The sequence below is a fragment of the Oreochromis aureus genome, linkage group 2 (genome assembly GCF_013358895.1).
Source record: "Oreochromis aureus strain Israel breed Guangdong linkage group 2, ZZ_aureus, whole genome shotgun sequence".
In the NCBI taxonomy this organism is placed as follows: domain Eukaryota; kingdom Metazoa; phylum Chordata; class Actinopteri; order Cichliformes; family Cichlidae; genus Oreochromis; species Oreochromis aureus.
The window spans coordinates 15,941,016-15,962,521 of record NC_052943.1 but is presented as its reverse complement, the minus strand read 5'-3'; the positions used below and the strand labels follow the sequence as shown (position 1 = coordinate 15,962,521).

At 38.6% G+C, this 21,506-nt stretch overlaps 2 protein-coding genes across 5 annotated transcripts; both read left to right on the top strand.

Moving 5' to 3' along the window:
- Positions 1–5,504: 5,504 nt before the first annotated feature.
- On the top strand, positions 5,505–13,676 carry yif1a (Yip1 interacting factor homolog A (S. cerevisiae)). Of its 3 annotated transcripts, none has more exons than XM_031746373.2 (9): positions 5,505–5,644; positions 6,026–6,077; positions 8,274–8,518; positions 9,480–9,584; positions 11,069–11,147; positions 11,258–11,315; positions 11,404–11,559; positions 11,709–11,802; positions 13,010–13,676. In XM_031746373.2, exons 2-9 carry the CDS (start codon positions 6,047–6,049, stop codon positions 13,166–13,168), a joined length of 927 nt encoding a protein of 308 aa, XP_031602233.1. In that variant the 5' UTR covers positions 5,505–5,644; positions 6,026–6,046; the 3' UTR covers positions 13,169–13,676. The 3 variants fall into 3 exon arrangements, with proteins under 3 accessions (XP_031602233.1, XP_031602152.1, XP_039475463.1); XM_031746292.2 differs by having other exon boundaries at positions 5,505–5,648; XM_039619529.1 differs by lacking the exon at positions 5,505–5,644 and adding an exon at positions 5,788–5,860.
- A 1,738-nt stretch (positions 13,677–15,414) lies between these two features.
- Positions 15,415–19,727, top strand: si:ch211-145o7.3 (forkhead box protein N2). 2 transcript variants are annotated; one of them, XM_031735514.2, is made up of 5 exons: positions 15,415–15,574; positions 16,222–16,844; positions 17,011–17,132; positions 18,096–18,151; positions 18,508–19,727. In XM_031735514.2, the coding sequence occupies exons 2-5, from the start codon at positions 16,257–16,259 to the stop codon at positions 18,837–18,839; spliced, it is 1,098 nt and encodes a 365-aa protein (XP_031591374.1). In that variant the 5' UTR covers positions 15,415–15,574; positions 16,222–16,256; the 3' UTR covers positions 18,840–19,727. The 2 variants fall into 2 exon arrangements, with proteins under 2 accessions (XP_031591374.1, XP_039475440.1); XM_039619506.1 differs by having other exon boundaries at positions 18,096–18,175.
- The last annotated feature ends 1,779 nt before the right edge of the window (positions 19,728–21,506 follow it).

Here is a 21,506-nt window from a genome sequence, read left to right as displayed (position 1 = left end):
ACAACGACAGAAACCTTTACACAACAGGGGTAAACCCTACTGCTGTCATCTTAATAACACACAACTGTAAGCTATATATTATCTGATGAGTAAAACACATTTTTATATTTTATATATAAATCTATTTGAAATGTGTCATGTATCCTATGGGGTTAGTTGGCGGCACTTTTTTGGCTGCCACTCTCACTTTTCTAACCACATCAGTGTGCATGCATGCTTGTGGATATGAGTCAGTCAAACGGCAAAAAACTGTTTGCTTACTTACTTCACCACACATTTCAACTGCTGTTTTTTACTTACAAGGATAATATAGTAGGAAACAGCTTAACAGACTGTATAGAGGGCCTGGACAGTCTCCTAGACGCCATAGAGGAGGTGGGTGAGAAGAGGACGTTAGCCAAGCTAAGCCCCCCTCCCCCTGCATGACACTGTGGAGGCCCTGAGCAGCTCCTTTAGCAGTAGACTGTTACAGCCCACACCACTTTATGCACAAATATTAAAAAAAATAATACTACTAACTTTGGTGTATTTTACTTTAAATAGCAACTATCTGTCCATAGTATTGTATTTTTTTTTAACTATTTTCTTTTCTATTTTTATTTTCTAATCTATCTTTAATTCACTTTTTCTTCCTGGCCCTTGTGCTGCTGTCACAAATGAACTTCTCCAGTGTGGGATCAAATAAAGTCTATGTCTATCTCTAGCTAGTAAAGATTCAAAAAATACATGCTGTAGATCTGGTAAACGTAGCATGTCCAGCAGCTGCTGACCTTGCAGTCCCTGGGGACAGAGTTCCTGGCTGCTGACTGTTGCATCAGTTTCTCATATTACCAGTGCTTGCTCCAGGATCAGTATTTTTCAAGGTTAATTCCAAAGACAGATAGCTGTCTACTTGAAAAGGTGTGTTTTGGGGAGGAAAAAGAAAATGTATGCGTGTGTTTCTGTGACCAAGAGAAAAAGAGTGAGAGAAAGACACTGAACATTGAACTTTGGATTCAAATTTCATTTTACCAACAAAGTCTGTGAAAAGCTGAAACTGCCCCGGGGCAAGACATTTTACAGATTCAATACCTGTTGCTCAATGACACATTTCAATGAGCGTAGTGTTTCAGATTTTTGCAACTACACCCCGTAATAATAAAGACAGACATCACATGGTATCATATGGGACAGTAGGATAAAGGTGAGCGTCACATGACTAAAGCTTCCGGAATGCAGTGATGACACACCTGCAGTAACTCTGTTGGGACATGCCACAACTTGTCTTCACTTTTTTTTCTCTGTGATTACACCTTCATTCGTCAGCTGGAAGTTGTTTTTTTTTTTATTTGATCAAGACAAGTCTGGTTTATTTATGAAATAGATAAACATCAGTGTAAAGAAGGGAAGTAGTGCTTTAATGTTACATTTTTTTTATTCTGAGTGTGAGTGAAACCTGTTGGTTTCTGTTTTACTCAACTTTTTCCCTCTAAAAGTTAGGGGCAAGGGGGGAAGAGGGGGGAAGTGTAGATTCCATTTCAATTTACTCATCCTGAAAAAAAAACATTATCCACACCCACCCACCCACACACACATCCCACATGCGTGCTTCACAAAGTGTAACGCTACTGTCATGCCACTTTAATTTATTTGATTTAGAGGGTGTTGCATTTCACACCTATTTAATTTATGATCATACAACATGAAGCAGATTATCTTACAGTAATCGTGCCATGCTTGTGCCAGGACAGTACTGACAGTGCCAGCCACTGTCAGTACTGTCTCAGGTCTCAAATTAAGATGTAACTGGATATAAATATAACACTAATGCAAATTTCTTGCTGTGAAAATAGTTAGGAATATTCTTTTTTTTCTGTGTTGTAAGCCTGAAATTTTAAATAGAAAATCAAAAAATTATATTTAAAGTACAAAACGACTAAATACTACTGATAGTTGGTAAGAAAGCTGATAAGAGGTATGAAATCGATGGCTATGTAGCAAATATAATTAACTATTAAAAGATTAAGGACTACTGGCAAACAAATGTTCTGTTAGCGAAACTAAAAGTATGTTGGTGCAGCTGATCCAAGTGGAAAAATATCTAACCCCTCGATCCGGAAATGTCAGTTATGCTGCCCTGGAGCAGAAGGAGGGCTTTTGGACTTTTGTTTTTTTGTTCTTAAGAATGGATTACATGACAGAAGAGTTCCTGTCATGTAACAGAGATGTATCACTTTTAAGACATTTCATTCTGTTCATTATCAGTTTTCTATGACTCAACAGTTTATTATTAGAAATTCATGATACACTTAAACCTTTTTGCACAAAAAGGAAGACAAACAATTTGGAGTTTGTTTGTTTTTTAAGCCTATTAGGAGATCAAACCCATTTAGGATCAAATTAGGCTATATGTTGCCCAGGAACTAAGGAGTTTGATGCGCCTAGTTTTGGGTGAAGGGTGTCAAACCTTTCACCTGCCATGGGATATAAAGCAGGCCACTTAATGTTTTTAGAAAATGAGATAACTGCAGATGAGGAAGGCTTAAAATTTGGGGCTTTTCACTGTATTTTGTTTTAAGAGAATGGTTCAAATAATTCATGTTCAAACCTCTCAATGATGAATGATTTGGAGGTATTTTTGACAAAGAAAAGAGGTTATTACGTGATAGTTTTAGTGATGCAGCCCACTTAGCAGCTGCTAGACTAAAAGTTAAAAACAAATAATTTTGAAGAATCTAAAATACAATAAATCACAATTTTCCTAATATCAGTCCAAGTGCAATTTGAAAAACCCCAACAAATGTTTGTCTTGCATTTAATCAGATCATCTTAATAAGTGAGTAACTAATAGCCATAAAGCAATGACTCAGTTTATAGCAGTGATGCTACTGAAACTGCTCCAAAAATTCCCAACAACCAAACAACCACGTCTGACACATCAGAAATGAAGTATAACAAATACCTGTACATATATTTTAGTCACAGTAGTCAGTGGCTTCTTCACTGAATATACCAGGCTACTGTTCTGAAAACAGGATTAAAATAATTGTTTATAACAAATATGTCTTGGAAAAGCAGCTCTGGGGTAAATTAAACACATTATATAGGCTAGTGTTTATTTATTTATTTAAAAAATATTTCAGGCTATTTGCATTTAATATCTCCATGAATTGGGATTCGATACTTTTACCTATTTTGCATATCTCTTACTGAAACATAGATGAAACAAATACAACCAACATTTTCTAAACACATAAAAATACCTGGCCTAATAAACCCTGATGAATTAGGTTAACCTTTTACTTGGTTTATTTATGCTGAATTGTGTTTATTACACTATTTCAACAGATAGCAGAACAAATTATCTAAGTGAATTCATCTTTTAATGAATACAAATGTGTAGGTGGCTGGCAATCCATTAAGTCATTAGCATCACATCTTTTGATGGAAAGGTTTTATTAGGCTTTGAAAGGAAAAGTGATGAGATTAAATGCAAATAGAAAGTGGGTGATACAGTTTCTCCCTTAGTTACCCAGTCTCTTTCTTTCATCCTGTATCAGCATGTATAGTTTTGAGTGTGGTTTTCTTTGCATTTCCGTTTAATCATGCAAAGGTCTTAAGTCACCCATTATTTCCTCATATTTTGTTAGGAAAGTATATAATAGGTGCAGCGATTTATTTTCAACACCAAAAACATAGATGGAATTACAGTATAAAAGGGAAAAATAGAGTTTGTACAAATGTAATGAGCTTGAAAGTCAATATTTTGTATGACAACAACACAGCTTCTTGAAGAAATTCAAAGCTCTTCTTCAGATGTCGGTTGCCTTTTGTTCTTTTCTCTATCAAGATGATCCCAAACGGCTTCAATGATGCTGCGTTCTGATTTGGATCCATAACTCAATAGAAAATGCTTGTAGCAATTTTCAGTCCATTTCTTGTGTAATTAGGCATATCTCAGCCTTTTCTCTCTTTCATTTCCTCCTAACAGCCACCCTTTCACTGAGACCATTTGCTTTGGTGATGACTCAACTGAAAATGCATCTCTCAGGTCCTGTATCAGGTCTTCGCTGAATTTTATTTTCTATTTCTCAAGGAGATTATTTTTGGATACTGTTCATCTACTCTAGATAATTTTCTGTTTTTTCCTGTTTTGTCCTCCACTCCAGTTTCCTCAGATTATTTTAAGGACTGCACACCATGAAGAGATATGCCAAATTTTCAACTAATAGCTTTTTGGGAATCACCTTGCTGGTGCAAAAAAAAAAATGTTTTATGCCTGCCAAACTGTGATATATTTGGGATATATTTTCGTAGATTTAGTTCAGAGGTTCTGGACTCAAGATCAGAGATGGGGAGTAACACTTTATCCAATTACTTTTTTCACGTAACGAGTAATGTAAGGCATTAGTATTGCAAAAAAAAGTCATTAGATTACTGTTACTTTCCCGTAAGCCCGCTGCGTTACTGCCTTACTAAACCGTCGTGATGAGACGGTCTCGTGACAATGACGTAAGGGCGTGCAACGTCCGTGGCAGCAACAGACGTGTGTAGATAAACAATGGATACCATGGAGTACGGGAGAGAGTACGACCATGCAGCGTTTAAAGCGTGGACGTACTTACATTACTTTGAGTTTGATTCCGTAAAAAGTACTCTCTGCGTGGAAAGAAAAGTTCTTTCTACAGCGAAAAATTAAACTTCAAATCCGAGCAAGCACCTAGCAAGCCGCCACGGGAATGTGAAATTCACAGAGAAACCCCCGGATCCCCCCACTGACCGCTGTGGCACCGGGCAATCCTCCACCCGCCCCACTCCTGTTAAACGGGTCAAAATAGATTTAAGAGCGACAGGACTTAGTGCCGCTGAATCTTTGATTTTATTTTATTTTTTTTTTGCTGTGTTTTACTTGCATCTATTTGAAAGAGCGAGTGTAAACACAAAACAATATTTTATTTTATATGCTGAAATATGCAGAAAATTTAAACCTATAGGTTTAAATGTTAAAAAATGTCTTCAAGTCAAAGACAGTTGCATATAATTTATTTTTTGTTTAATGTGTTCAAATATAAAAGATTAAAACTAATAAAACAAAGAGAGGCTTTCCATTTGATTAAATTTTATATGATGGATTATGCATAAAAATGGAATTGGGCTGAAAGGTCTATTGCTTTATTACGTATTCAGGTTGTGTATCATGTTTTTTAAAAGTAACTAAGTAACTAATTACTTTTGAAAATTAGTCATCAGTAACGGGATTACTTTTTGGAAAAGCAATCGGTAATTAGTAACTATTTACTTTTTTCAAGTAACTTGACCAACACTGCTTTATATATATATACATAGATATAGCCTATATATAAAGAAGGACGGCTGGCTCAAGACTTTTGCACAGTATTGTACTTTTTACTCCACTGCAGGTTCCGTTTGCTTGTTATTTTGCATTATTCAGATTTTTAAGCTGTTGCTTCCTGAAAGTATATCAACATAAGACGGAAAAGAAACACTCTAGTACTCGTATTATGAGCTGTGTGTTGTGCTGTGTACTCTGCCTTGTGCTTACACCGTTTCTGCCACGCAGGCACACTGAGGTCCACCAACCGCAGTGGATGGGTGGGATCAGCAGTCACTGATAGCCACGTAGCTAGCTACCAACGTTAGCTGTGTAGGTAAGTGCTCTCATCCTCACAATTTTTCTTTAAAAATTAAAACAATATATTATCCCCCCGACCAGACAGACTATTTGGACATGTTTAACGCTACTGCTGGAGCTTCTTATATCGGCTCCCCCTGTTCTGCCTAGTTTGAGCTAAAAAGAGGATGTTGTTAACTTAGCTAGTTTGGCTAGGTAGCATCTGGTTAACATTAAGTGGAAGCAACAGTAAGTATGTGTTAGCAGCGTACCTAGCAGGTGTTAGAGAAACGCTAGTCCCTTGTAACATTTAGGGTGTTAACCCAATGTCAGCATTAACGTTAGCGTAATGCATAGAGATTTAATGCTAAGTAAGCAGAACTGCTGCTAACGTGTCATTGTCTTTATTTCAAGCTAACGTCAGCGAGTGTTACAATGGACTTGCCACATCATGGGTACCGAGCAAGTAAGTGAATCACCATGGATTGTTCTATCTGCAAAATTTTCTCAAATATCCTCACTTCCTATTTTTTTTCTGGTCACACAGGGTTCACCAAACTCAGCTGGTTGAGTCACATAATCAAACATGCCAGTTTATTAGGTACACTTACGTATCTTGATGTAGGTTTTAACTGTTATGTGATCGCATAGTGCAATATACGATTATACACTCACCGGCCACTTTTTTTTAGGTCCGCTTTGCTAGTACGGTTTTGCTGGCGGAACTGGCTCAATTCTGCGTGGCACAGATTCAACAAGGTGCTGGAAACAGTCTTTACAGAGTTTGCTCCATGTTGATATGATATCATCGCACAGTTTGTGCAGATTTGTTGAGTGCACATCCAGGACACTGTTTGTAAAAAGATGGACATGGTCAGGAACAGTGCTTACTTTAAACAATGATGAGTTGGCACCAAGGGGCCCAAAGTGTACTCAGAAAATATCATCACCACCAGCACGAACCATTAATACAATGTAGGATGGAGCCATGGTTCATTTTATTTAGACCATATTCAGATACTACCATGAGAATAGCACATATCTTGTTGTGCACTTATAGATGGAGGGTTGTTTATCTTGGTAAGTGGTGTTTTGAGTTACTGTTGCCTTCCTGTCAGCATTAAGCCATTCGGCCAGTCATGTCTGACATCAACAAAGCAATTTCACCCAGACAATTGCTGCTAACTGGATATTTACCCTTTTTTCAGACCATTCTTTGTCAACCCTAGAGATGGCTGTGTGAAAATCCCACTACATAAGCAGCTTCTGAAATAGCCAGACATGCCCAACTGACACAAACAGCCATGACATCTTCAAAGTCACTTAAATTCCCCATTTATTCTTATGCTAAGTTGAACATTAACAGGTTTTCTTGACCATGTGTACATGCCTAAATGCATTTAGTTCCTGCTACTTGATAAACTGATTAAATATTTCAGTTAACAAGCAGTTGAACAGATGTACCTAACAAAATGGCTGGTATAATTGCTTTGACGTAAGAGTATCATGCAAGGCAAATTAAACCCAAAACAGGAAATTGCTGTAGGTGGGATTTTCTGTAGAAAAAATGGTGAGGAACACTGGTGTGCCTTGAAGCAATCCTGGTGTATATCAGGAAATTTGCATCAACAAATCATTATTACTGGAGCTGCGGAAAAAGTAATGAATTACATTTATGGTTATTAGTGTACGTCAAAGGTCGGGTAAAGCAAAAAGGATCTCTTTGTTGTGTGGACATAACCACACAAAACCAACTCAAGACATTGAAAATTACTGAAAGACTTACCTGTCTCTACCTGTCTGGCTTCAGCTGAACCAGGCATGTCAGTGGGCCTCGGCCTAAGTGCGTCATTTGTTGGGAGAAGTTAATTACTGTTTAGAAAAACACTTCCTTCTGAAAAAGAGCAGAGGATGTTAACCATATACAGAAAGAACATTTGTTGGATTGTGTGAAAATGCCTAATGAGGTTGTGGAACTAAGTTGGATACTAGTGGAGCTTAACACAAAGCAAAAAAATAAATAAATAACTAAAGGTGTCATGCCCAGAGTGCTTTTGGCTTGTTCTTTAATGTTCCTTAGGGAAAAGATGTTCCCAATTCCTCTTGTGTACCTTACTACTAACTAGGTTTAAATATTTGAGGACTTTGAGGGTCACTGGGAAATTAATATTTTAAACAGGCACTTGTATTTTTTTTTAATAGATTTTCACTTATTAAGCTCCTTGTTATATTTAGATACTCTTTTACTGTATTTCATTTCCCTTCTTTCTATTAAATTTGACTCTAATTTTTAACTTATTGGGCTGTTTTTTGCCACATATGACTTTTTATTTTATTAAGCCCTTCTTATTTTAAGCTATTTTCTTATAGGTTGTGTTTTAATGTTTTGGCTGCTGTAAAACAATAATCCTCGTTTTTGTTTTTGTTTTGTTTTTTTTAAATGAGGAAAGGATATCTTTTCTTATTAATTAATCATGTGTTATCTTGCACTCCACTAAAATGTCTCTCTTGCTTTGAGAAGTACTAAAGTGTGATCTCATTAACTTATTATAGTGGATTTCACTGTCAGTGGTTAATAAGTGGCATGCCTGAATGTTTCAGTCAGTTAAATATTAATGTTGTCATACTCTCCGTTTACCCTCCTGTGCCCATTTTTCCACAGCTAAGCCGAGAGCTCGTGCAGCCCCCCCCGCTGGTGACTCCGTCCTGTTTGAAGACACTAGCTCAGCAGCTCCTGCAATGAACAGTCAGGGGTATTACACTTCTGGGTACAATATGGGAGAACCCTCAAATGACATGCAAGGAGGTGGTGGAATGAACAACCTCTTTGCTGACCCCATGGCCAATGCTGCGATGATGTACGGCTCCTCCTTAGCCAACCAGGGGAAGGATATGGTAAACAAAGAGGTGAGTCTCCTATTTGGGGCCGTTTGAGACATAGCACCAAATGTGACTGAATGGAAGATAGGGTGCTAACCAAGAGACTTGTAATTAAGATCAAGATCTGGACTGGTAAATGGTCCAGCTTTAAAGCTGCCACACATTTTTCTCTGTAGTTTTTATTTTTTGCTATTTATTAATTTGATCTTCTCTCTTTTGCACGTTTGCTGGGTTATTTGTTTTGCCATATTTTATTTAATTTTATTAAATTATTGTACTTTATTTAAGCTCTTCTGGTATAGGTTGTGTTCAGTGTTTTGGCATCTATAACACAGTAACTCCCACGTCTGGGATCTTTTAGGACATTGGTTCTAAGTAGGACTAGAGTATCTTAAATACAGCATTTTCCTTTTCAGCAGGGACAGAACTAATGCACTCTCCTGTGTAGATGGTTATTTTTGTGCTGTTTTGTTTATTTGTTCCCTAAAGTGTTTCCTGCTGTTGTTCATAAGTTCATAATGTATTTCCCACCAACCCACACGAGCACAGAGATGAGTTATTTTCATTGACACAGGGGTAATGTTTCCTGCTTTCCAGCTACTCTCCTGGACTCTGAAACATTCTGGTGTTAGTCATACCCAAAGCCATTTCACGGTTGAAACTTTAATGTGTTGGGGTTGCCATTTTAAATGACACGTTTTCCATCAACTAGACTATTTTCTGCTCTGCTTTTTAATATTAAATAAGAGTTGATGATTGTCTTAACAATTTGGGGGGAAAGAACAATTTAAAAACATGCAGTATGTCAATAATGAAGATGTTGTTTTACTGGTTTGGCAGCTTTGATTCACACCATGCCAAAATGATGCATAATGCTGAGAAAAGGAGCAACCTCTTGTAAAAATGATTATGACTCAACCGTATTTATTAGTTTTGGCAGACTTTCTTATCTGTTTTTGTTAATATTTGCATTTCCTCTGCCTTTCAGATCAGCAGATTCATGTCTGTGAACAAGCTGAAATACTTCTTTGCTGTCGACACCAGATATGTACTGAAGAAACTTATGATCCTCATGTTCCCTTATACACATCAGGTAATCTGAGCCTTCTCAGAGTCAACATAGGGAGACTACATGACATTTATCAAACTTAAGACATTTTCTCTGATATGTTTTGAAACACATATCAGACACTTTATCACTTCTGCAGCTTCGTTTTTGAACATTATTATGCTGTGACTACTTGTTTGGGTATAAAGACACACTGAGCTCATTCAGTTCCTGCACAGTGTAACTTACTCTGATTGTAAATGTGACACCACTCCAAACAATATGTGCCTTGATAATATGCAGATGTTCCTTAAAAGACCAGGATCACATTGTATTTACAGTTAACTGCTATGCAGTGGTTATAAGCTGCTCAAATTCAACAATAGACAACGCGTATTATATGTGTAGCCAAATTCCTTTTGTCTATGTTTTCATAAACTGTTTAAAAAACAAAATGGGACACCACTGCTCTGAGTCACGCAAACATCCAACACCCGAGACACAAGAACTGTAGCTCATTTTCAGGTTATTCCATATAGAGTGCCCTCTAAAAACATACGTACACAGACTGGTAATTCCATTTGTGTTCACAGACACACATTATCTGTTTGTTTTTCATGATGGTAAATGGCCTGTATTTATATAGCGCTTTACTAGCGCTTTACTGATGGTCAATATGAATTGAAATTGATATATTTTGGTAAGAAGCTTGTGTCTGCAATACGTATATCAGCTTTTATGTGTCACCCTGACAACCACAAAAAGTTTTAAAAGATATGGCAACCAGTGTTTTTGAACCCAGAGCTTTTTATGAACCTAACCAAGTTGTTGTCCATGAACAAACCTAATTGAATCGTTTACAATGCTAAACCTAAAATCGTCATTTTGAATTAAGAATGTGCTAAAAATAATCCTAAGGAAACATAAAATGCCATCATGTCTATTACTGGAAATTAACTTTTTGTTTAGAGAGGCAAAATGATTCACTCCATCAGTCCATCCAATGCAAATATGGACATGAGTCAGCACAAGTGAAACTGGACAGATGAAAAAGGTATTTAAGAGATCAAATGCAAGGCTGGGAAAACGCTATTCATGTGCATGAATCAGTAGACTAGAAGTCCTTACTATGATAAAGACTAGAAGTCTCTTGCACAGTTAGAACCTTTTTTGGGGGGGTTTTCACTGCAACAACACAAAGGTATCTCAATTTGGCTGTTATAAACCAAAAGATTTGGCTTTTGGGGTTATGGCATTTCCATAAAAATTTCCATTCACGAGTCTTTGAGTGTATTGTCTCTACTTTTTAATATCTGTGGTTAACAGCAGATTAAAGTTCACTTTGGACATCATCCTGCTGCTGCAAATACTGAGCTAAAACTGGCCTACTACTGCTCGATTGTTAATTTTAAAAAAGCTGCAGCGCTCTGCTTTCCTTGTAATTAAAACAAGCTGATTTGGACCTGAATTTTTTTGTTCTCTGAGGGTGATTCATGTCATATTTGTGTTTTGTATTTGTTTCTTGGCAGGATTGGGAAGTTCGTTATCATCGTGACACTCCACTGACTCCAAGACAGGATGTGAATGCATCAGACCTTTACATACCAAGTCAGTTTCATGTACACACAAAATCATTCCAGGCATAATGTTTTGGGATGTTTGTGTAACATATTAAGTGGGGGGATTTTTTGTGTGTGTGTTTTTTTTTAATCCTTTAGCAATGGCTTTTATCACCTACATTTTACTCGCTGGAATGGCTCTTGGCATTCAAAAAAGGTGACTAATCTTTCTTCCACTCATTTGTTTTATGACTCACAGGGAATCTGTGTATGTGAGACAAGCCAAATGTTGACTTTGTGTGCAGGTTCAGTCCAGAGGTCCTCGGCCTGTGTGCCAGCACTGCCCTCGTGTGGGTCATCATCGAGGTCTTGGTGATGTTGCTGAGTTTATATCTGCTGACAGTACACACCGACCTCTCCACCTTTGATCTCATCGCCTACAGTGGATACAAATATGTTGGGTAAATAAATCACAGATGCACATATATTTGCAAAATGATTCTTTATTATTTAGAAATTATTTGCGAAAGCTCCTCCCAGTCATGTATTGTTTTTAAATAAATCATGCTGAATTTACTGAGGGAATGTGTCTGTTTATGTCTTCGTCCAGGATGATCTTCACAGTGTTGTGTGGCTTGCTGTTTGGCAGTGATGGCTATTTTGTGGCGCTTGCCTGGTCCTCCTTTGCTCTCATGTTCTTCATTGTGAGTATTTTCAGTCTGTATTGACAGTATCCTTCAAATCTAAAGTTTATAAGTTTGATGGACTGTAGTATTTACATTTCGTCAGTCTAAATCAGGTGTGTTTAATTCATTTCCTGGGCCAGACTGTAAAGTGAGTCACACTGCTACACCTATTGTCTGATAATCTTTTTTTTTTTTTTTTTAAAGAAAAAAATGCCCTTTCTTTCATTTCTTGTTCCTCTTTCCTGTGTTATTTAATTGTCTCTTACTTCACCGATACTTAGGCACAAAAGACAGTACAGTAAGTTCAAATTTTGTGCGCTCTCGTGCCGTTTTCTAATTTTGCAAAGCCGTGCAGTGGGCTGAATAAAATTCCAGGCGGACTGCCTAACAAGCAGAAGAGCCCCGGTTCAATCCCAGGAGACAAAAATCACATTGGGGTTACATCAGGAAGGGCATCCGGTATAAAAACTGCCAAATTAAACATGCAGAGCTTACCCGCTATGGTGACCGCTGTGAAGAAGAAACCAACTATGTACTCATTTTTAAAAATGATTTTCATTTTCATTCTCATTTTTAAAAATGAGAATGATAAATGGTAAAGAATCATGCTCCTTTTAAAAAATATTTTAGAAGTTATGTTTTTATTGTTTAACTCACTAAAGCTACAATTAATGGAAAAAAGGAAACAATACCCAAAAAAGGCAAGAAAAAGCAGATTAGTAACCAACATTTACATTCATGCAGCATGTGTACACATCCATATATTTTTCAGATATTTGTTGTTTTTCCAGTTTATCATGTGATGGGGTGTTTACTTTAGTGGCACACCAATTGTACAGCTCTGGCTCTATACTGATGTTTGAAATAATAATAGCTGGTGCCAGTTTAGCCTTATTGGGTCGAGCAGGTGACCGCATGCTGCAAGGCTCAATACAGCAGCCCAGCTTCAAGTCTAATCTGGGACCTTTTGCTGCATGTCATCCCCTTTTCATGTTAAATGTTGAATTGAGTAGTAGTAGTAGCAAAGACTTAAAGTATGGGAACAGCTGATGTGGAGAGACAGTCAGCAGAAACTCATTAAAGATACTATCAGTTTGCATAAAGGTTAAAGCTTCTATCACACATCGGTAAGTATGTTTTTGACGTGCTGTTAGACACAGACTGAATATCCGTTTCCCCTCTGCTTTCAAACTATGTACTTCTAAAGATTTTCCTTCTTCCACAGGTTCGCTCTCTGAAAATGAAGATCCTCCCCTCGCTGTCCTCGGACTCTATGGGAATGGGATCGAATGCCAAACCTCAGCTCCGTCTTTATATCACTGTGGCATCGGCGCTCTTTCAGCCAATCATTATTTACTGGTTAACCTCTCACTTGGTCAGGTGACTGTGAGGTGTTCAGTAGCCTATAGTCCAGGAGTAGTGGACCCCAAAAAAATGTGGTTGTGAGTGTTTGTATACCTGCCTTTATACGCTCTTTTGTCATTAAACTCAAAGCATACGTAAATGGTGTTGAGTGCAGCGTGCACTGAGCTTGTTGTTGATTTAACAAGAAAGTGTGAAATGGAAATTGTCTCGTCCACCGTAACTGTACAGAACTCTGACAGATGCTTATTTTTCACCACCTAACCTTGAACAAAAGGGCTTTCACTGAGAGATTTGCTTAATCAGAAGCGATATGGTTCAGATCTACTTTTGTATGAAGGCTCGCAACATGCTTCTCAGTATTGACGTTGCACACATGATTCCAGTAACATATTTTGTTTCAACGGTAATGCTGCTGCATTATCTCCCTTTCTTCTGAATCCTGGATTTTATTTATCTACATTTGACAAAGCATGACAATGTTTGGATTTTTCTAGAAAAAATAAATATATTTAGCTTTGTGTACTGAATTCAGACGGCTTCTTTTTGCTTTTTGCTTCTTTTTGCTTCAGGTCATAACAGTATAAATGCAATGTAAGGTGTAATAGCCTACATTTAGAATTCATTCATTTTACTAGAGGTGAAATTAACCTTCATTAACTCAAATATGCACTTGACTATAATGGTGTTACTTGAATTGTACTCAAGTATTTTGTATCAGCTGCGGTGGCGTCGACTTGGTAAAGAAGTGAGCAGCTGAAGGAAATTGCCTTCTCTTTCCATTTAGTGCTAATTGGACCTTACAGCAATTAGTTTTACCGTAAACCGAGTGTTTGGTTGACATTTGCAAATGCAAAACATCCAAACCTGCATTTGGAAAATTGCTGCTAAGACATTTATGCATAAATTAATAATTACACATGATTTAGCGTGTTATATAACAATAAACCTAACTAATGTTGTTTGAACCACAAATTTCTGAGATATCCTCAGTATGTTAAAAGTTCAGAGCACTGTTATTCTGCCCGTCCAAAACATGGAGACAACAAGTAACGTAATATAATGTTATTGTTGGCATTAGATTCAGATTTATTTGTCCTTTTGGAAATACCATTTGTGCCTTTTATCAAATGTAATCACAACAATAGAGACCTCACAATTACCAACAATAAAGACATAAATGGCAAGAAAGTTCTGCCGTAACATCACTAAAAAGCAAACGACGATGTGTAAGTGACACCCATATCACACTACATCATATGCTCTCACCTGGATTTGTTCTATACAGTTATACTACAAGTCCTCTGGGCACAAGATGTTGGCAGAGGTTGGACCGTGTACCTCCATGCTAATGGTAGTAAGGTGAATCCACCATGAACAGGCTGTAATGCACAGGTGTCAAACTCCAGGCCTCGAGGGCCGGTGTCCTGCAGGTTTTGGATGTGACCTTGATCCAACACAGCTGATTTAAATGGCTAAATTACCTCCTCAACATGTCTTGTAGTTCTCCAGAGGCCTGGTAATGAACTACTCATTTGATTCAGGTGTGTTCACCCAGGGTGTTATCTAAAACCTGCAGGACACCGGCCCTCGAGGCCTGGACTTCGACACCCCTGCTGTAATGGATCTCTGAGGATGTCTCACCTGTTTTTCAGTACTCATGACTCCCAAAGTTGTTAACATCCAATCTTACAGCCCATGTTTACAATCTTATTGAGTTTGTAATTATTAACTATGAAAAATAAATACCAGTCAATAAAACATAAAGCTAGAATGATTTCTACAAATGAATGATAAAAAAGAACCAGTGTACCGTGCCTCTCACCCTAAGACAGCTGGGATAGGCTCCAGCGACCCTGAAAAGGAGAAGCGGATGGATGGATGGATGGATGGATGGATGGATGGATTTCCTGTTTAATGTGTTATATATTGGTGTAGTATGGTAGGTTATAAGGGATGGTTTTGTCAGTAAGAAACCTGTAAAACATCCACTTTTCAGAATTTTGGCTCCTGATGTTCAGACTCTTATTATATGACTCATCTGTAACCACAAAATACAGTCAGGAGTTTAAAATGTATGTCCTTCTACTCTGTAATTTTCACGTGTTTCAAAGCCATCCTGTGGGCCGGACTGGACACTTTAGCGAGCCATTTCTGGCCCCAGGACCGTATGTTTAATATCCCTTGTCTGCCGCCTGTGGCTGGTGTCAGACCAAATGTTGTGGGAACGCGCCCGGATACGCGCACCCTGCACAGCGTCCTTATGGTGTCCATGGAAACCACGGACCGCCACAGAGAGCGGAGTGAAAGGTGTCCGAATGAAAGTCTACTTCTGAACATCAGGATTTCACCTTTAACTTTTTTTTTTTAACGACATCGACATTTAAGAGGAGGCAGTTCCCACCATAGTCCCTGCTTTGGTGATTTGGTGAGTAACTAGTTTATATTATACGTTTGAAAGACTAGCTAACAGCGCCGAGCGGGTCACCTGTGAGGGGGGAAAAGGCGGCTTTCTACAATAGCTAAATGAAACTTTATATTGTTCCGCCATTTCCCCGCTGAACTGCTTTGTAGAACCATGTGGCTTCACACACAAACCTCCAGAGCCTTATAAGTGTAGATTAGATATGCTATAAATGTCTTATTGGTCTTGGTTTTCTTTTGTTTTGTTTTTTTAATGTTTAATAAGCCTGGTCATGGTCAGTAGACTACGATGAGCAGTAACTTTCTCTGGGACCTGCACTTGTCCTCTGACTTCGTTTGCCTTTATTAAACTGGAGCAGTAGGAGTGGACTTTGGACGTTTAGTGGATGCTCATCAGAGGGGAACGGGTGGCAAACATTTACCTGCTATGGAGTTCTTATTTTTCCAGCATTTTCAATCTTTTTTTTGTTTGTGTGTGTGGTGATCTAGTATGTTTGGCAGTTAAAGTCAGGTATATTATACCTGAAAACAATAAACAACAACTTACAAATACAGGTACAGTCCTTGCTGTTCCTGCCTGTCCTGGAAGTAATTTGTATCTTGATGACTTCATCTTTCCTCGCTCTGATTCATTTCATCCTCATCTTTCAGCTGCATGACCCTGGAAGCTTCACCCTGAGAGTGAGATGGAAAACAGCTCTCATACACTGCCACACTCGTGCCCCTCTCCCGCCACTATCAGAGGGCCTCTGCCGTTGTCCTCCTCACCCCACCATACCTCCTCAAATGGTCCCATTTCACTGCCACTTTCGCCTATCTCTTTCCCGCCATCCCCAGCCTCATTTTCTCCAGCAACAGCAGAGTCTGTTCACTCCTGCTCCCCTCTTTCACACTTTACAGTGTCTCATTGCCTCGAAGGACAAAGCGTAGCTGACCAAGATGACCTGACCTGTCTCAGCTGGCTGCATCAGAGAGGGAATCTGCTGCCACTGCAGCCCCTCACCAAAATGACACCGCTGCCTCAGCAGGAGCCCTCCATGGCTTCCCAGCTTCTTCCCGCTGCTTTGTCCAAGCCACCGTACTCCTTTAGCAGTCTGATTTTCATGGCAATAGAAGATTCGCCACAAAAGAGGCTTCCAGTGAAGGACATCTATGAATGGATTGTGAACAATTTCCCCTACTACAAGACGGCAACGGGTGGCTGGAGGAACTCTGTCAGACACAATCTGTCTCTGAGCAAGAGCTTCCGACGCATTCAGAGAGACAAGAGCCAGGTGGGTGCTTAAATAACAGAACAGCACCAAACTCATTGATCTGAGTGAACTCCTCATTGAATCCAGATGGTCTGAATTCAAAACATTGATTACAACTCCCGAAAATGACTTGTGCTGTGTTTTTGAAAACTAGCATCTGTTACATGGATTTGTTTGTTTGTTGCAGTCAGTGGGGAAGGGATCGCTGTGGTGTGTGTGTCCAGAGTACCGGCCAGCGCTCCTCGAAGTGCTCAGGAAGACCCACAGTTATCACAGCAACAACAGCAACCTGTTACACAAGCCTGCACTGTGAGTATCTGCAATAGGGATTTGTAAAAACTAGCTTTAGCGCCCCATGCTAAGGAACGGCCAGAAAATCCAAATTGTTCAACAAGAAATGAGTCACCCCTCTTTTCTTTATATTTTACTCTGAAAATGGGGAAATAGAGACAGAGATTTATTGGAATATGTGCAGACATACATGGAAATATGGGTACTTTTTAAGGCTTGAATGATTCATAGGTCAACGTAAAAATTCTTCTGAAAATGGTCAGGTACAAAACCTGGAGTGTGAGTGACTGAAAAGGCAGCCAACGTCCGAAGAAAAACTTTGAAAGACGTTCAGAAAGCTGAGGGAACTATTGGACAGGACTAATTTTAAAAATTACAGTAAATTCGGCTACATGGAAGCAAAATAAAGATTTGAGGGTGGCTCAATATTTTTGCACGATACGGTAGTTGATGTGTAACGGATCTTCAGTTTTAAAAAGAAAAATATGCAAACATTTACAGGCATCGACCTCTCTTAAGGTTTTGCTGCCTTTCTAGTAAGTTTTTAACACGGTGCTGGTGAAACATTAAGGGGCTTCCACACAGGAAGTGACTCGCAGCAATGTGGTTTCCAGAGAAGTCAGTGACATTCAGTGACTTCGAGTGACGATGGTCCCAGGTTAAACCTTTCTCAACTCCTCTGGTCTCCACGTCATTGCAACTGAAGGTGATGCAAAATGCTGACTTTATTAAACTGAATATTTGGGTATTCCTTCACTATCGTTTGCCTTTTTTTTTAAATAAGCAAACATATTCACTGATATATTGCAGAAGTAGGATGAAATATCATCCATAGCTGTCGTCCTACATGCTATTTTTTTTTTTAACACAGTATATTTCTCTGCTTACCCACCACATCAGTAAAATCTAATATGTGAATAGTGAAGGAATGTTTCTAAATAATTTTAATGTCTCTCTTGCTGTGATGTGTGTTGTGCGCAGGTTGGAGGGAGAAAGCTACAAGATGCCTGCTGAGTGTGATTCGATGGAAATATCAGGTCAGGACCTACATACTGGACCCGGTATGAAATTGTTTCAGTCGTTTTATCGGCGGAGTAACAGCCCTCTGTGACACTTTTATCACCTGCAGCTTGTCTGTAGCTTTGCACCTTTCCCAGCATGCATCATTGTTCCTGTGTTTGTGTTCTGTTCTCATGGAAACTGCCTTCCATTACCTTGGCAACCCGGCAATAGCCTGGCTTTTTATGAGTGCCCCCACCCCACCCCCTCCGTTTTATTTCCAAGCCTCTTTGCCACACGGGCCCACGTCCTCGCTAAAGAATCCCGCAAGTGGTTGTTCAGCAGAGCTGCAGGAAGATGGGTTATTAATGTTAATGTTGTCTTTCTCATGCAGATCCCCTTTCACACACCCTCCTCCTGTCCACCGCCGATAGTCCGATTTTAGCCGAAAACCCGCTGTGCCTTCTGACCCCGGATCATGAGGAGCTCGTCACCATGGAGTCTGTGGAATACCAGCAGGAGGAGGTGTGCGAAGACATGGAGAAGGACCCCCTGTCTGACAGCGGTTACATCGAGCTGCACTATTACGAGTCTCAGCAGTACCAGTACCTTGTGCTGCCGGACGACACCGAGCTCGACCTGGAGACCGTGGAGATCCTGCAGCTTGATGCCGAGGCCCAGGAGGCCGCCGGGTCACTGCTGGACCTCGCAGGCGGTGGATATTAGTTCAGATCCTCAAAGAAACCCTCCTGGTACGACAACACTGCCCTATAGCCTGTTTACTGCCCTGTAGTGATGTTACAGTATAGATCAAATAAACTGATGGAGTATCGTTCCACATAATTTCAGGCTTCCAGTACACAAGCTGAATATATCACCATAGCATCCCATCCAGCCTGAACAGAGCCTTCAAGGTGTAGAACTGAGACAAAAGTATTAAAAATTAAATGATTCCACAGTGATTTTCTAACATGTTAACATCGTTCTCAGGGGTGGAAGGAGTGCTTCAAGCTCAATACAGTGCTGTTTCTCGATCGAGAAGTTTCCCATTTTCAGGGGTGACTAACACGCTGTTGAAATGTTCACGTTTAATGTACAGCGAACAGCACATTGACTCACTTCCACATCGTTACCAGTAAAATATGAATATGTGTTACCCTCTTTCACTTGTTCTAAGCGGTGACCGTCTTTTCTTTCTAAGAAAGTTTCTGTAGGACATTCAAAGTAAACTGTAGTTGACAGTCTTTGTTGTTTTCAGCAACACTGTTGCTTTGATAGTTGAAGAAAACAGATAAAAAAAATTATTTATAATGTAGCTATGATTTTAGATTGTACTTAAGAAGTACAGGGAAGCACTTCTCAGTTATACTAAGTACTTCAAATTTTATTTCTAATGGTTTTTAATGTCCATTATTTTCAAGATTATCTTTGCTTGAGTTTATTTTATTTGCACGATGTCTTCAATCAGGAACAGTTTGATTGACTCACTGCCATTTTAACCACTTTACATGTCGGTTACACTGAAATTCTCTTCATAAATTGTATGTATTTACAACAGTTTTGGGTTTTGTAATCTAATAAATAAAATCTGTGATGCCGTTCTTCTGAGCTGTGCATCGGTTGTTATAGTTTTGTTTTTATTTTGTTTTTAATGTTTGTTTTCCGCTTCAGTGAGTTTGCTTGGTTTGGTTTAGTTTGATTTGGTTAAATAAGTCTTTAATGATAATGTCAAAGTTATGATTTAAGAAATTCAGAATAGATTTGTACAGGACAAATAAAACATTTTGTGCAGCCAGTGCATTCACAGTTTTAATATGTGCACCGGTCCCTCTGTATACCGCACTGGACCCCTACATGTCTTCATGTGAGTGGTGGACATGTAGCTCTGTGGGCTAACACCTGACCATCAGGCACTTGCCCCAAAATAGCTTAAGAGCTATTCTACAATTATGGGACATTTTCTTTTCCAGCCATGAATTTTAAAATAGTCCATGCACAAAATACTAAACATACATTTGTTGTGTGCACCTGAGACAAAATGCGGACCCAGTTGTTGAAAAAGTTGTTCCAAAATATTATTTCAACTCCTCAAAAAAGGACATTTATCTTTTGGCCCAACTTCTTGATAACCAAATTACATGTCGTATATAACTGTTTCAATATTTTGTTTATGCTTACAATTATTTAGCTATCTTCAAGATCAACATATTTTAAAGAACAGTAATTATGAACTGCAAGTTATGTCTCACAACATATGTGCCACCCTGTGACCGAAACTTATGTAGCCTAGAAATGGAAGAGATAAAACAGTGAGCTGGCATGGTAAAGAGGAAGTGGCATGAACATCATGGGTAGACCAAAGGTCAGTTCTCTTTGACATATTTGCATTTTTCTTGACTTTTCTGATTATATTGAATGTGTCACTGTAACTAATGCAACCGTGTTACCCAATTTACCAGAAGAGGACAAATGAAAGGTTCCTTAATTTTTAAAAACTACGTTTATCTTTGACTTTCAGTCCATTACATCCCATCAGTTTTTTTCCTGAGAAAACACTAATACTACCACTATTGCCTTTGTAATAGTTTGAATTATTATATAAAAGATTGTATTTGAGCAAAGAGTTGTGACTCTTGAAAAGGTAGAATTCAAAATTTTCTTAAATTGATATAAATTAGGTTTTATCGGAAACTGAATAAGTATTTAGTAATGAAGTATGCTAATTAAATTGTCTACTTTTTTAGGTTCTGGGATATTAGTGAGATGCACCAAGCATCCACGACTGAAACACTTTTGATGCCTGAACTGTACAAATCGAATTTCTTTAAGGTTTAATATTTGTTTTTAACTGAAAATTATAACATAAAGGGTCTATTAGTCCACATTTTACATTGTTTAAAGCCCAAATGGGTTATGGGTTTATAGCTAAAAAAAAAATAAAAATCCATAAATAGAATAAAAAGGAGAAATAAAATAAAAGAGCCCAGTAAATACAAATGTGATTATAAATCAGTAGGCTGCTTGGCAAGTAAAAAACAAAGTAACTACAGGTACGAGGAAGGAACGTTTCCATCTGTATGTCATTGTGGTTGTTTTTTTTTCTTCTCTAGTTAGTTTGACTGTTTGTTTAAAAATAATAATCTTGTTAGCTTTAAATGTTAATTTTCTGAGTCTATCGGCTTCAGGTTTGCTTTAAAATGCTGCTGGATATGTTTGGGTGTCTCTGTGTGATGAGTTTTACCTGGTGGCTTTATAGACAGTGATTGGCTGCACCGGGAGAGGGCGCAACAGCCACGGCTTACTTAACGCAGACACACATATGTGACAATGAAAAACAACCCAAACAAAACAAAACAAAGCCCTTTTGCAAACCTGCTGTGTCTGTTCAGTTTC